We start from the raw sequence: 12,826 nt of genomic DNA, 5'->3' as shown, positions 1-12,826 counted from the left end.
GTTACTTCTTCCATGCCCCTCCTCTAGCCAGCTACAGGCTCAGATTCTTTTGAGATTTGATGGGAGATTTTTTTTTTTAAAAAGGACTTAATTTCGTTTGGAATATATCTGTATCTATACACACATATACACATATACATATACATACAGACATACACATATATGATATATGAACATATATTTACATACACACAGCTATTGTAAAGCTATTCATACATGTATTCCTATAAACACGTTTGCTATATATAGATTTATGCATCTATGTATTATAGATAGATATGTGCATCTCTATGTACATATTTGGGTAAATATGCATATACATATGTATATACATATACTTATAGACATGTACATACATATTGTTTATATGTGTTTGCTCTACTACCTTGTAATGTGGAAAAATAATTTCACTGAAAGCAATAAAAAGGCTTTCTTAGAACAATTCAAGAACTCAACAGTCTCATAGCTTTTAGAATTTCAAAGTACAAATGTGGGTAAAGATGAATGGCAAATACAACACGATTTTGGTTAGAAGCCAAGGTTACTGACGGAGCTGCTCAGCATCCCTTCCTCCTTGTTCTCTTCGAATGCAGAGCTTCCAATGGGCTTGGCATTAGGGAATAGATGCTTCTTCTTAGCTGTCATCCTTACCATCAAACATTGGTGAGAGGTGGGTTGGGACAAAAGGAAGGACACTGGGATTGGACTCTGGCTCTGTCATTGTTTCATTGTTCAATCATTTCAGTCCAACTCTTTGTGATCCCATTTGGAATTTTCTTTTCAAAGATACTGAAGTGGTCTGCCACTGTGTTCTCCAGCTCATTTCACAGATGAGGAAATGGAGGCAAACAGGGTGAAGTCACTTGCCAAGCATCCCATAGCTAGTAAGTATCTGAGGCCAGATTTTTAACTCAGGAATAGTTCTGACTCCAGGCCTGGTACTCTTTCCACTGTGTACCTAGCTGGCCACAAGTCAGATTCAAATATCAACTCAGGTATTTCACAGCTTTATAACTGAATATGAGTTTTGAAGTCAGAAGACCTGGATTCGAATCTGTCCTCTGATAGGACCTTGGATAATTAACTTGACCTTCTTCCACTTTCATATCTTCAATGTGAAGATGTTGGTCTAAATGCTCATTAAATTCCCTTATACCTTTATTTCCATGATTCTATGACCCTGGGGAAGAAAAGTCGCCTCTCTCAGTCTCAGTTTCTGTTATCTATAAAATGGAGATAATAGTACTTACATTAAAATGTGAATGGAATGGAAAGATCACTAGGCTTGAAATCAGAAGAAACTAAACTTCAATTACTGCCTCACCCACTTATAGATCGTATAAACATATACGAGTGATTTTGCCTCTTTGAGCCTTAGTTTCCTCATCCATGCAATGGGGTTATTGATAATTGTGCTATTGGTATTGTATTCTGAGAAGAGATCCATAAAGTTCAATAGTCTACAGAAAGAGTCCGTGACGGAAAAAAATAATAATAAAAGGAAGAACCCCAGGTCTCCAAAGAAGTGGCAAAGATAAATGCCAGCCTGGGCATGCTGATTTGCTTTCTCGGTGTCATGGAACCCATAGATTATCAGTTCTAGAATCTGACCCTTCACTATAGATTACACAGCCCCAAAATGGAATGAAATATATCACTGGATCAGGAACATAAGATAAGATTGATTGGGATGAGTTGAGTATCATTTAGGAATTACCCATTTAGAGAAATTCTGTTTGATTTGGGGATGGGTGGGTGGTGGTGATATCACACTCCAAATCCCTAATGTCAGAGCAGATAGAAGAGTTATTTGGTAACTCAGGTTCAGTGCCTCTTTGATGTTGGGTATTGTAATTATGCTGGCAACCTCAGCCCTTTTCAAAACAGAGCTAGGAGTGTGTTGTGACAGATCTTTCCATAAGCTTATTCTGCTTAAGGTACTCTAATTCTATTGCTAATCCTTTGCCATCTTTCTATTGTCTACTAAGCAACATACCTGGCATGGAAATGGATTCTAGACTTGCTTGACAATAAACTATTGTGAAGTATTTGAGTAAAAAGCTTCTTTGGGAATTAATGGTGGATTATCTGTATCTCGGGGCTTCCTGTTCAGATACCCAGCATCTTGTTTCCTAATGACTTCCCCAGAAGGGTTAACTGAAAGTAAGAGAAAATTCAGCTAGGGAATGAAAGGGGAAAGGAAAAGTCAAGCAGGGAAGGGATTGTAGGGGGAAAAAGATGGAAAGAGGTGATGGCTAGTGCGTTAACAAGGCAGGATGAGCAGGGCTTTTGCCCAGGATGCCAGAAAGTGCTGACGACACTTAGATTTCTTAAATAATATGAGAATAACAGAACTCGGAACCTAATGAACCAAAACAAAAGAATCTGTTGAAATTAGAAAATACCTGCTATACTTCTCTCTTTTGTGACTGAGCCCCAGATAATCCTCCCCAGGTCCTCAGTCCCTGCCCTGCCCCCATTGTGGTCACCTACCAAGTATTAGACTTCAGGTGTCCTGGTCTTTCCTTGCATTTCTTCTTTCTTCTCAATTTATTGATACCTTTTCTTTTTCTATCGCATACATTTCAAGACATGCCGTTTCCTTAATCCCCAGTGAACCTTCTCTTGCAACAAAGTTTAAAAAGGAAAATTTAAAAGGGAAAATAAAATCAATGTAGCTATTGGTATATTGATTGTGTCTGACAGCATATATAACACTCTGTACCCATAGACACCCATGTCTCCAGTGAAAGCAGGAAATATATATTTCTTTCTACTTCCCCTTTTCCATTTCCTCTTTCTACTCTCCTCCTTCCTGTTCCTTTTTTGTCTATTCTCCATTTACTCATCCTTGGTATATTTGTATATAAATTATATTTTCTTTTACAGTTGTAAACTTCTTACTGACACAAAAACTTATCTTCTTTACAAATTTTCCCTTGATGAAAGTATATGCTTGCAGATCTTGGAACTCTGTAATCACTATGGCACCAAAGTTGTGGGTAGCCCCAATACTGATGGATACCAGTTGGGGATAAATAAGCTGGGATTTAAGAAGACGGAAAAGGGATATGACCTAGGAAACGTATGACAAGGACAAAAGATGGCTTGTTCACCTGGGGCGACAGAGAGATAGCATCTGAGAAGTCCAAGTGCCCATGTTATTGTTATTCAATCATTAAGCCATGTCCAACTCTTCATGACCCCCTGGACCATACTGTCCATGGTGTTTTCTTGGGAAAGACACTGCAGTAGCTTGTCCTTTCCTTCTCTAGTGGATAAGAGTGAACAGAAATTAAGTGACTTATCCAGGGTCACATAGCTATTAAATGTCTGATGCAGGATTTAATCTCAGGTCTTCCTGACTTTAGGCACAGCACTCTATCCACTGAGCCACCTAAGCTACCCCCTAGCTGCCCATGTTAGTAGGAACTGAACATTAAGAAGCCTTGGGAAAGCTTCCATACATTGAGTAGATCTATGGGGGATTAATGGAGAGATATGCTGTGGATGAGAAGGAATGGAGGATTTTTGATCTCTACCTTTTGAGGGGGAAACCAGCTCAGTAAAATATGAGTCTACTGAATAGTTATCAGATTGTAACCTAATTGAAGTCAGGAGCTGTCTCATTTTTGTCTTTGTAATGGAAAAGGTAATAATTATTTATATAGTATCTACGGTATACCAGACACTGTGCTAATCATTTTAAAAATATCTCATTTGATCTTCACAATAATCTGTGAGACAGGTGCTGTTATTATCCTCATTTTACAGTTGAGTAAATGAAAGCAAACAAAAGTTAAGTCACTTGCCCCACTCACAGCCAGCAAGTGTTGGAAGTTGAACTTGAATTCAGGTCTTCTTGATTCCAGGCCCATTGCTCTATCCAGTCCACCACCAGTTGCCTCAGTACCTAGCACAGTCCCTGATACAAAGTAGATGCTGAAATGATTTTTAGATTAAACTTTAGTCTCAGTTTCGTCTTTTGTAAAATTAAGAAATTGAAGTAGATGGTCTTTGGTGTTCATTCCAGCTCTAGATATCTGATCGTATGAAATGTTATTTGGAAAGTCTTATAGGTAAAGAATTCCTTTACTCTGGGCCCTGAGTTCACTAGTTTTCATGTTCTCAGAGGTAGATGGAGTTTGCCTTGTTTTAAAACATCACTACGTATGTGTGTAGACACACAGATATGCACATGTATGTATGTATAAATAAAATGTGTAGACACATTTTATTTATACTATATATAAATGTTATATATACATATGTATTTGGATATAAAGAACATTATGCTTTTTTTTGTTTGTTTTGGAAGATGGCTCTTTGGTTTGTAGGTAGGAATGGTTAAATTCAATGAGGAGGCTGTCCCCCAATCCTTTTGGGGACTTTCATTATCATTGCCACTAATAGAGAAACTCTGATATTGTCCTGCTTGATTCTCTTACTGAGCTCAACATTATATGAATAAAATGTGTTTCATTTTTCTTGGGTGGGTTTAAAACTCAGCAAATATCTGTGGAGCTGGGTAATTGCCTGACTGTCACTTATGAGCTTACATGAAATCTAATTTAAAAGAACTAATTTGTAGCAGAATGTTCGACTTGTTTAATAATTTAAGCTGGGACTGCAAGAACAATTAATGTAAATGGAGAAAATTGGACATCAGGCTCATTTATTATTCTCCTTGCTCTATTAATCTGTTATCAACTGGCATAATCGGTGATCTCAGTTGGTTTAATTACCATGAAGTCTACAATTTAGCTAATCAAAATTTATTGTCAGCTCCTCCAACAAGTTAGAAAACATTTTGTAATTTTACAATTATGAAAATACATGATGTAGACTCGTGTACATAAGCGGGTAAACATTTTAATGCTTTTTTTTTTTTGGCAAATAGTGATGTTCTACTTTATAATCTGACCTCTGAGTTAAGCATAATGAGGGGAAAAAACCCTTTGAAGAGTAATCATATGGCTGGGGTGAGACTGAATTTATTGTCTTCTTCAGGGGATACTTGATAGCCTCACAGGAGGGTTTTGCATATTGCAGCTGTCCTTAGTCTCATAGCATGGAGACTGCTTGCTCTAGGGAGGCAATGGGGTACAGCAGAAAGAGTAGTGGCTTCAGGCTCTGGAGCCCTGGATTCCAGGCCCAGCACAAAAGATCCATCTAGATGACCCTGGATGGTTCATTTCATTCTTCTAGGATCCATTTTCTCTTCTGCAAATGGGAACAATGGTACTTGTTATATCTGTTATCCTAGTCTGTTGTCAGTGAAAATGTCCTTTCCCTCAATTGCATTCCACCTCCCTCTCTATGTTTTCACTTGGCCATCCCATCAGCTTTCATGGCTTCAATTATCATCTTTCTGGGGATGATTCTCAAATCTCCTTTTCTATCCCTAACCTCTTTCCCTCACATCTCAAACTGAATGTTCTGTACATATCTTAAACTGAACCCAGTATCTTCCCCCACAAAAACAAAGAAAAACAAAACAAAACAAAAAAACCCCTCCCTCTTTTGAACTTCCCCGTCACTCTTAAAGATACTGCCATCCTCTGAGTTACATAGCTGCCATCTTGCTAACTCACTCTGCCCTCGGCTAGCCAAGCTGCTGCTGAGACCAGTTGCAACATCTCTTGAACAAGTTCTCTTCTCTCCTTTGACGTTGCCACGACCCTGTGGGAGGTTGGATATCACATCTGGACTGTCATAACAGCCTGTTGCTTCTTCTGCCTACTCTGTCTTTTACCCACTCTAGTTCTTTCTCCATTCAACTGTCAGATTGCTGTTCCTAAAGTGCAGCTCTGACCATTTTACCTAGCATCCTATCTCACCTCTAGGATCTAGGATAGGCACTTTGATAATTGATGGGAGCACAAGGGAAAAAAACAGTCCTTGCCTTCAAGGAGCTTACATTCACTCTGGGGAGAGGACATGTACATATACCTATAACTATACACACACACACACACACACACACACACACACAACACACACACACACATATATGCACACTAGCCATTATTACAAGTCATTTACTTAATTTTTTCTCACTTGAGGAGGTCAGGAAAACCTGAATGTAGATATAACAATCTGAATTTTGAAGGAAAATAGGGATTTTAAGAGGCAGAGATAAGGAGAAAATGCGTTTTAGGGAGGCCCACCAATGCAAAGCCCAGACATGAGAGCTGTCTGAGGTCTTTTCCAGTTCTCCATCCAGTGATTCCTTTAATGTGACATTATAACGTGTGCAGTTTACAGAATGGAGTACAAACTAAAGCCTAACCAAAAGGGTGCTTTATTTCTCCCTTGCTGCAGCTTCGCAAGGCCATTATTGACCATGTGTCGGACTCTTTCTTGGACACAACAGTCCCACTTCTGGTTCTCATTGAAGCAGCCAAGAATGGGAGGGAAAAGGAAATGAAAGAGTATGCCGCCATATTTCGTGAGCACACCAACCGTCTTGTGGAGGTAAGTTTCTGGGCTCTGCTTTGAGATAGATGCTGGGATGTGGGCAGTTGTTTTATTTCGTTTCAAAATCTCCTGGAAGCAGCATTAAGAAGTAAGATGCTAAGAAATGAAGGCATCTTATTGAATACCTTAAAAACTTTGGAATATTCTTCAATAATTACCCTGCTTTCCTTAGAGAGCTTCTCATCCAACTCTCTTGTTTTCAAGATAGAGAAATTGAATTTAACTAACTTGCCCAAGGTCACATAACTACCTTGTAGAGGAAATAAAACTAGAACTTAGGATTATGGACTCCTTTTCCTCTGGTTTCCCTTAGAATATTCATATCCAATGCATAAATATATTACACATATATAAATGATAAAAGGGTAGAGTTGTGAATGCTTTCATATTAAAAAAGATTCTGTATAAGGGAGACGCATTTACAGTTGAAAAAAATGATGTGGCTAAAGGATATTGTTGAGCAGAAGAGTTTCGCTGGCTATAAAAGAAATTTCTTTTCCTTTAAGGCAAGGTCCATAACTTCCCTAGTTTATTTTACTTTTTTTGGACATGTAGGGTGACCAAATGGAAAGGACTCTGGACTTGGAGCAGAACACTTGTGTTCAATCCTATCTTTACCATCTCCTAACTTTGTGACCCTGAACAAGTCACTTCCCTTCTCTGTGGCTTGGTAACCCTAAACTGGAAAAAAATAGAAGTATTGGAATAGATAATTAGTTAACAAACATGTCTAGTCAGGATGTCCCTTTATAATATAAAACATAGTGTTGTGGGTTTCACTTATGATCATGTTGCAGAAACACAGAATCTTCGATTGGAGGAGATCTTAGTGGTTATCTAGTCAACACATAACTCCAAGAGCATAAACTAGAGCTGCCATGGTTTGAAGACTTTCCATGACGGGGAGCTCATTATATCTGGAGGCAGTTGATTCTATTTCTCAATGAGTCTAATGGTTGGCAAGGCTTTTTATTGGAAATGGGTCTAAATTTGCCTCTGCAACTTGAGTACTCATATTAATAACGCATCTGTTGTTGCAAAAATGCATAGTGACAAAAGTCTCATGAATTCTGTGATATTTCCCATGAATTTCTATTTTGTTCATCATAGCAGTATCTATCTATGTCTGAAAAACAGTATACAAGAGAATCTTTATTGCCTACAGAAGGGATATTGTCTTATTTATACATTCCCAGACCTGATATAATAACTCTGTGTCCTTCCACCCACTCAGAGATCCCTGGCCCCCAGGTAGGCAATCCACTAAGATGCTTCCCATGTTCCCTTCCAGGTATAAATTTCTTGTGACTTTATAGTCTGTGAACAATTTAAATGAATAAAGCCACAAACAGTGTTTTTGAAAAATCCCTTTATTCTTGATAAATCCTGAAAGAAGAAATAACATTCATTACCTTAAGAAATGTAAATATAGGAGAGAACAGATATGGTTGAAACAGAGCTCCTCTGCCATTCATCTTTGATGTCTTGAGAAAGAAAATGAAAAAGAAATAGAAATTGTAGACAGGATGGTGATCTCTTCTGGAAATGCTATGTTTGAAAGGAGCTGTCTAACCAAAGCAATATAGAAAATCATCACTAATTTTACTCCAAACATTGAGGCAGATATGTCCATAACAGAATCCTGGGGAGTAGAAGTTATTCATGGTCTGTTTTTCAGAGAAAGTACAATTCCTTTTATAAAAGAAAGTCACCTCCAACTCACACCTCCATCCCCTGCCTCCTCACATAGAACTTCCTAGACCAGTGATTTATTTCATATAATGTTACAGAAACCCCTAGATTTTAAACCACTTCCAGGGCTAGAGATGGAGGGTCTGCTCTTTTGAACATTTACTTTATAAGTTTTTATGCTTCTTCTGAGTTTAGCAGATATTTGTAAAAATCAACAGATTCTTAATATAAGATTCAGACAAAAATTAAAATGGAAGTTGTGCTTGTATGAGACATTTTGTTTTAGCAAATTGTGACCACACAGCATCACAGCATTATAGGATTATCATTTTAGAGCTGCAAAGGGTCTTAGACATCATCTTTTTCCAACCACTTCCATTTTACAGTCAGAGAAACTGAGGACCAGAGAAGAAATGACTTGCTCATTACTTACTTAGTTAAGTGTCTGAGAGGAAATGTGAACCTAGATCTTCCTGACTCCAAATGCTTGAAAATGCACCACACTCCAGAATAAACTTGTTGTGGGTCAATCATTTTAATTGTATCTGACTCTTTGTGATCCCATTTGGGGTTTTCTTCGCAAAGATATTGAAGGTTTTTGCCATTTCCTTTGCCAGCTCATTTTACAGATGAGGAAACTGAGGAGTTTAGAGTTAAGTGACTTGTCCAGGGTCACACAGCTAGTAAGTGTCTGAGGACAGATTGGAACTCAGGAAGAGTCTTCCTGATATCAGGCCTGGTATGTTATCTTCTATGCCAGCTAGTCACCTCTCTTTAAAAGAAAAGACAAAAGTTATTATAGAAATGTTCCAGTGACACTTAAGATTTCTATTTAACTTGTACAAATGGATCCATGCTTTCATTTAAGTGAGTTCTATCTGTGCTAGTGCAAGTTCTGATACTTCCATGCTTTCTCATCCAGTGGGACTATTGACTGTCTTTTCCTGCACAGACAATCTAGTTTGTGGTATTTTTGTTATTTTGTGGCTACCTGTGCATCTCATGGGCTATCTATCATCTGTTCTCCCTCATTGTTTTTGTTGCATGACCCACCCAATTTATCGTCCATTCAGGGCTTGATGCTGTGTTTATTCTCACTTTCAGTTCAATTCAGTTCACACATTTGTTAAGTACCTGTTATTCACAGACTTTTTGTTCCTTTCCTAAGATAGGAAGACAAAGTGTGGCAAGAGTCCCTGTACTGAAAGAGTTTGTGTTTCACTGGGTGAGAATGGCACGTGCACCAGAGTTTCTCACATTTCTTTTCATTCATAGCACAGGATTATTCCTTTCCTTGAGGAACTGTGATACAGGAGGCTCGTACACATATGAGTAATTTCAGATTTCAGATATGCAGAAATTACACCTGGGATTGCATGTATAAGGTCCACACAGCCTGGGGCACATCTAGTAAAAGTGGCACAACATTAGCATGCCACTGCACACCCTTTGATCACCACTGATGCACACCCTGCTGTTGTTCAGTTATTTTTCAGTCATATCTGTGTCTTTGTCACCCCATTTGAGGTTTTCTTGGCGAACGTATTGGAAAGATTTGCCCTTTCCTCTTCCAGCTCATTTACAGATGAAGAAACCTGAGGCAAACAGGGTTAAGTGACTTGTCCAGGGTCACATAGCTATTGAGTGTGTCTGAGGGCAGATTTGAACTCAGGAAGATGAGTCTTCCTGACTCCAGACTTAGTACTCCACATACTATGTCCCCTAGCTGCTCCTACATTGTTATGTACACAGTAGATGATCACTAATAAACAAAGGATTACTAAATTCAGTGAAATTTATTTCCAAAAGAAGATAACGAATGAATGAATAAATAAAAAACTCACAATTATTAAGCGTTTACTTCATGCCAGGTGCAGTGCTAAGTAAAAAGGATACTTCTTTTTTTCCTTTTTTTAAATAAAAGAGAGTTCTTTGTTTAAAGAGGGGCATAGGGGAATACAACATGCAAAAGAGAAAGCTGATCGTGGGAGTAGATTTTATTCTGGTTTGTGGAAAAAGGGAAGGGAGAAGATGTATGGGTGACATCAAGCAGATTCTAAAACGGCCTGAGTTCGTATCTGGCAGAGACATAAAACTGAAGCGTGGTCCAGTGTCTAGGATCAGACAGTATACAGAGTGAGCTAAATGGGTCAGGTTGTAGATGCTTGTTCTTTCATCAACTGGGTGATGGCCCTAGGGAAGTCATTTCAAAGACGGGTAGATTAAATTTCAGAGGGACTAAACAGCACATATTTTGTAAGACCTGGGTATAGGGGTAAATATCTCAGGTCCATTGGGGAGGGTGCTGATCCAAGTATGGAGAAACAGGTCAGACACAGCAGTAAGATGAAGAGATGGATTGGGTAGATGGCCAGATGATAAAACAGGTAACTGAACATAAAAATTAAGTGGAGTACTAAAAAGTTGGTTTTACAGCCACCCTAAACACCCTAGTGAAGGGTCCTAGTCATTGTAAGGAATCACTGAATTTTTGGCCCCTAGAGCTTAAATTACCCCATCGTAGTCAGTTAGGACAAGATTTACCAAAAGGACATACACCACTACTGATGTCTTAGCTTCCATCAATCAATAAGCATTTATTTAACACTTTTAAAATTTGCAATAATCAGGAATTCAGGCACAGGAACTATGTTGTGTTCTTCTTTGTTTCCCCTCCCTGCCCGCCCCAGTTCCCAGAAGATCCTATAGACATGGAAGATATACAATAAATGTTTTGAGTGAACATATGAATTTGAATGCCAGCCACATGTCACTATCCTTCAAAAATATTTGTTTGTGAAACTTTCATTTCATTTGGGGAAATATTGAAGGAACTATATATACATATGCATATGTATATATGTGTGTATTTTGCCTGGAGAAGAGAAGATTTTGGAAGAAACATTATCCCTATAATCAAAAATGTAATAGGCTGTCATAGGAAAAAGAAAAAAGTTTAGCCCTCTTCTGTTAACCCCAGAAGCCAGAAGTAAGACCCAGGAATGTGGTATAAAAGAGCATATTTTGGCTCAGAATGAGGAAGAATGGCCTAACATTTACAGTGGTTCAAAGAGGCATTGGGCTGCATTGTAGTAGGGAATTCACTATTAGTGTAAGAGAACAAGTAGAGGCTTATTGATTATTTGAAGTCCTTCTCCTTTGTAAGATTATCTCATTTCAGAAATCTTGCACTGCTGAGCTACTTCTAATTAGTTGTTACCTTATCTATAAAACTAAGGGGTTGAATTAAATTATCTCTATCCAATCCATTTAAATTCAACAAACATTTATTAAGCACCTTCTGTATGCCCCCTCTAAGGTGCCAATACTAACATACCATGATTCCATACAATCCCTGCTTTGCATACATAGCCCTTGAGTACAGTGTTTAAACAACTATATACTTAAGTAGCTCTGCCTGGCAATACCTATAAACATTCCCAACTTAGATAAAACAAATTTCAAGCACTAATTCCTGCTCCAAACCTACCTCATAGAGAGGTTGGGAAAATTTAGCAGTATCTTTAATGTGCTTTGTGTTCCTCTGAGAACTTAACTAGGGCTTCAAGGTGGCAATAAAACTATTAGGCATAAGAAAAGCATTGCACTTAGTTAGTGGAATTGTTTATTTTAATTACTATTATTTAATCTTCTCCTTAAATCAGCTCTTTTTAAAGAGGCCTTCCCATTATTTCAGAATCACATTGCAATTTGTGTTCAGTACATATTGAATTCAACTGTTGGAATTTCAGGCAAACAATGCAATCTCAGCTGCAGCCTATGAATTTTTTAATAGCAGTTGTCAATGGTAGCATTGGTAATGATGGAAAAAAGAAGATAATGAGCAAGATGAAGAAAAAGTGTGCTAATAGAGAAAAAAGAAGAAAAAGAATAATAAAAAGGATAATAAGATAGTGATGATGATGATGATGGTGGTGGTGGTGGTGGTGGTGACAGTGATGGTGATGATGATGATGATGATATGAACCCTCAAAGATCTCTCTGAATCAAGAAACAGTGTAGCTACTCTAGTAGCCAGTATAGGTTTCCTTGGTGTTTTGACTTACTCATCAAAATTTCATCTGTCTTGGAGAACCTTATTTTAGCAACTTCCAAGGGAGTCTTTTATCAGGAGGAAAAAGTGGGTGGACATTTAATTAGAATACTTCCCTCCATCCTACAAAACATATTGTTCCCACTTGCAGAATGGTGTGCCAGATTTAGAAAAGCCCACGTGGCAAAGAAAGATGACTTTAGATGAAAATCTTCCTGATTTCTAGAAGGCTTGCCCTTGATCCTTGATAGAAATCCTATGTAAGCTGCCTCACTAGCTCTGAATTTTCTTTCTGTGTCAACAGGGTGGAACATCACTTGCTAAGAAAAATAAAGTACCCCTCACTCCCTTAGACCCCGGTCCTGTGTATACTTCCATATATATACATCCTTCTTAATTCTCTGGAGTAAGGGTCATTCTTGACCAGCAAACAGAAAGCATCATTGGGGGGAAAAATCACACAAATAAATAAACAACAACACAGAAGACTGGTGTTTGTTTCCTGGAGGATTTTAGGGTCATGCAAAGAACAGGGCAATTTCCCTGCAGGCAATATGTCCCACTGCCCTCCTCCTGTTCAGTTCTAGGCCTAAGTTACTG

At 38.2% G+C, this 12,826-nt stretch overlaps 1 protein-coding gene across 3 annotated transcripts in view; it reads left to right on the top strand.

Annotated features, from left to right (window-relative positions):
- Positions 1 to 12,826, top strand: part of CTNNA3 (catenin alpha 3) — a 1,889,266-nt gene that overhangs the window by 997,939 nt on the left and 878,501 nt on the right. For all 3 annotated transcript variants that reach the window (XM_020998213.2, XM_078150742.1, XM_020998214.2), the window contains exon 9: positions 6,325 to 6,477. In XM_020998213.2, coding sequence (XP_020853872.1) covers positions 6,325 to 6,477 — 153 coding nt within the window. The remainder of the gene's footprint in view (positions 1 to 6,324; positions 6,478 to 12,826) is intronic.

The sequence above is a fragment of the Phascolarctos cinereus genome, unplaced genomic scaffold (genome assembly GCF_003287225.1).
Source record: "Phascolarctos cinereus isolate Bilbo 61053 unplaced genomic scaffold, phaCin_HiC Scaffold_3;HRSCAF=262, whole genome shotgun sequence".
In the NCBI taxonomy this organism is placed as follows: Eukaryota; Metazoa; Chordata; class Mammalia; order Diprotodontia; family Phascolarctidae; genus Phascolarctos; species Phascolarctos cinereus.
Note: the sequence above shows the minus strand (reverse complement) of the source record. Positions and strands in the feature narration are given on the sequence as shown.